Raw genomic sequence first — 2,956 nt, 5'->3', positions numbered from 1 at the left:
CAATAATGACTTGGTCACCTCCAGCTACAACTACAAAAAGACTCGGTCACCTCCAGCTACAACTACAATAATGACTTGGTCACCTCCAGCTACAACTACAAAAAGACTCGGTCACCTCCAGCTACAACTACAATAATGACTTGGTCACCTCCAGCTACAACTACAAAAAAGTCTCAGTCACCTCCAGCTACAACTACAAAAAAGTCCCGGTCACCTCCAGCTACAACTACAATAATGACTTGGTCACCTCCAGCTACAACTACAATAATGACTCGGTCACCTCCAGCTACAACTACAAAAAAGTCTCAGTCACCTCCAGCTACAACTACAAAAAAGTCTCAGTCACCTCCAGCTACAACTACAAAAAGACTCGGTCACCTCCAGCTACAACTACAATAATGACTTGGTCGCCTCCAGCTACAACTACAGAAAAGACTCGGTCACCTCTGACAATACACAGATAACGATATCGTCCAACACATTTATTGATCATTTTGATCGCCCACCAATTCATCAGAACCGTGATTTTTTTTTTTTTTAAACTTTATTTCAAACTAAAGAAAAGCAGTGCAGAAAATCCAAGTTTTATAAAAATTTTACAAAAATAAACTCAATGAGCTCAAAGGAAACACATGAAGCACCTGCACACAGCTCTTCCTTCTCAGGGTTTTACTGTTGTTCTAAACAGCGTGCAGTCAGTTCCTGAAGCTACCTGTAGAGACTCACCTGTGTGACCACCATCATCATCGTGATGGACTCATTATGTACAGAAACAGGATCAGAACTGAGGAACATGTCTTCTTTCTCTAATTGTCTCATCAATAAACATCAGAAGAGTCGGAGATCTGAGTCAGTGATGAAGAACTGAAGGTTCTGAGTCCTCCTCCTCCTCGCTGCAGAGTGTCTCCTCGCTACATCACTTCCTAAGAGTCAGCATGGCGTTGATGTCCCACAGCAGGTTCCTCATCTGATCCATGACCGCCTTCATCTCCTGGTTCTTCTGACGGACCTTCTGTCAGGAACAGCAGAGAGTCAGTCAGACCAGCAGAGTCCACTATACCCCAGGATTTCACCGTTTCCTGCTTCGACACATCTGGTCAAATCAGACAGATCCAACAGTTTGTGGGCAACTTCCTCACAAAGACCCACTAATTCCAGTCAGATGTGTTGGAGCAGGAAACATCAGAAACCTGCAGGGAAGACCGGGATGTGAGCGTTCCCACGGACCAACGGGAAAGACCAGGAAGCAAGCGTTCCCTCGGACTGACGAGGAAAACCGGGACCCAAGCATTCCCACGGACAGACAGGAAGATCGGGGCCCAAGCGTTCCCACGGACAGCCAAGAAGACAGGGGCCCAAGCGTTCCCACGGACTGACAGGAAAACCGGGGCCCAAGCGTTCCCACGGACTGACAGGAAAACCGGGACCCAAGCGTTCCCTCGGACCAACAGGAAGACCAGGACATAAGCATTCCCTTGGATCGACGGGAAGAACGGAACGCACACACCCATTGTGCATAAGTTTGGACACCTTAGGCTCTGTAGCCTAAGGCTTAGGCTTCAGTCTTTCAGGAGTCCATCAGCATGGAAAACCCTGACTTGGAAATAATTCCCAGTCTTCCCAGTCTCTGATACTCACAGAAAGCCTAGGATGAATTTCTACCATCGAAATGACTGAATGGGAATGTTTCCATTTTCATCACAGAAAAAGACTTTAATCTTGGGAGTTTTCCCAATCTGCACGATTTTCCTGACTTTTCCAGGACAACCTGGGAACTATGAAAAGTACCAGAACTTGTCTCTGCTGTTCTGAAAAATTCTGAAAAGATAAATTCCATTTCTGGGAATTTCAAGACTGAAGATTTTGAATCTAAACATTCCTCCTGAAACCGGCAGCATTGATTCTGAAATGGATCGAATGTTCCGGGTCTATACAGAAGTGAAACACACCTCCAGAACTTCCTGCCTCTCCTGGCTGACAGCAGGGCTACAGGACTCCACCCGGATGGAACCCGGATCCTCTCCCACATATGGAACCAGCTGGAAACAGATGAAACAGGTTAAGACGGACCGACAGTCAGTCCTGGTTCTGATGGACCCTGACCTACCTCGGTGGGTCCCTCCTGCAGGTCAGAGGTCATCTCCACGCAACGCTCGTACAGCAGCCGGAGTTTCCGGAACAGCAGGGCCAGCTGACGGAGGTGTTCCTGGAGCTTCCCGAAGCGGTCCTGGTACATGGCATGGCTTTGGGTCACACCGTTCGGAAGCTAGAGACACAAGACAAGAGTCAGAGACCAGAACCTTAACAGGACCAGAACCAGGAGGACCAGAGATGATTTTCCAGTAATGGGTATAAGAAAATGGATGGACGGAATAAATCAATTTCTAAACTGATCGCTGCGAAATTAAAAACCTTCCTGAGCGTGTTACTTTTTATCTCCTTTATTTTCTGCATCTGCTTTTATTTTTATTATTTGTTATTAATTTATTTTATTCCCGTCTTTTTATCATGTTTTTTAATTATTTTAAATTAGGTTATTAACCAAGACTGGGAGTGGGGGCCTAGTGTAGGACACAGGTTTGAGTCCTCCGACTGGCTGAGCATGGTCTTTAGCCCCTTTCCGACTGTAGGAACCTGTTGTAGTTCCTATAACCTTTTCCGGAACCAGGCAGTTTTTCCGCATATTCGGACATATAGGAACCCTCAGTTCCTAGAACCATTTTAGCTCCTACTCCGAGGCAGGGTCTTTTCCAGGTTCTATAGGAACCTGATGACGTGACTGGTAGCGACGCCTTGCCAGATTTCCGCCTCTTGTGTCCCCGCCATGTTTTAGAAACACGGTTGCATCTGCGGATGCGATAAATGGACTGACGAGGAGGTCAAAGCTCTCCTGACCGTCTACGCCACAGAGGATTTTCAGAGGTTTTGAAGGTTCGCAGCGGAATCTAAAAATTTT

General features: G+C 46.6%; 1 protein-coding gene across 2 annotated transcripts in view; it reads right to left on the bottom strand.

Moving 5' to 3' along the window:
• Positions 1–481: 481 nt before the first annotated feature.
• The window catches only part of zgc:114119 (uncharacterized protein LOC619273 homolog), a 30,104-nt gene continuing 27,629 nt past the window's right edge, over positions 482–2,956 (bottom strand). The window contains exons 3-5 of one of the 2 annotated variants that reach the window (XM_042011562.1): positions 2,108–2,266; positions 1,950–2,039; positions 482–1,009 (exon numbers count right to left, since the gene is read on the bottom strand). In XM_042011562.1, the coding sequence (XP_041867496.1) occupies positions 917–1,009; positions 1,950–2,039; positions 2,108–2,266 (342 nt within the window). In that variant the 3' untranslated portion in view covers positions 482–916. Of the gene's footprint in view, positions 1,013–1,949; positions 2,040–2,107; positions 2,267–2,956 lie in introns of both variants that reach the window. The other variant, XM_042011560.1, reaches the window with a different exon arrangement.

This window comes from Melanotaenia boesemani, chromosome 17, assembly GCF_017639745.1.
Source record: "Melanotaenia boesemani isolate fMelBoe1 chromosome 17, fMelBoe1.pri, whole genome shotgun sequence".
Lineage (NCBI taxonomy): Eukaryota > Metazoa > Chordata > Actinopteri > Atheriniformes > Melanotaeniidae > Melanotaenia > Melanotaenia boesemani.
The sequence above is the reverse complement of the archived record's forward strand: the minus strand, read 5'-3'. Positions and strand labels throughout refer to the sequence as shown.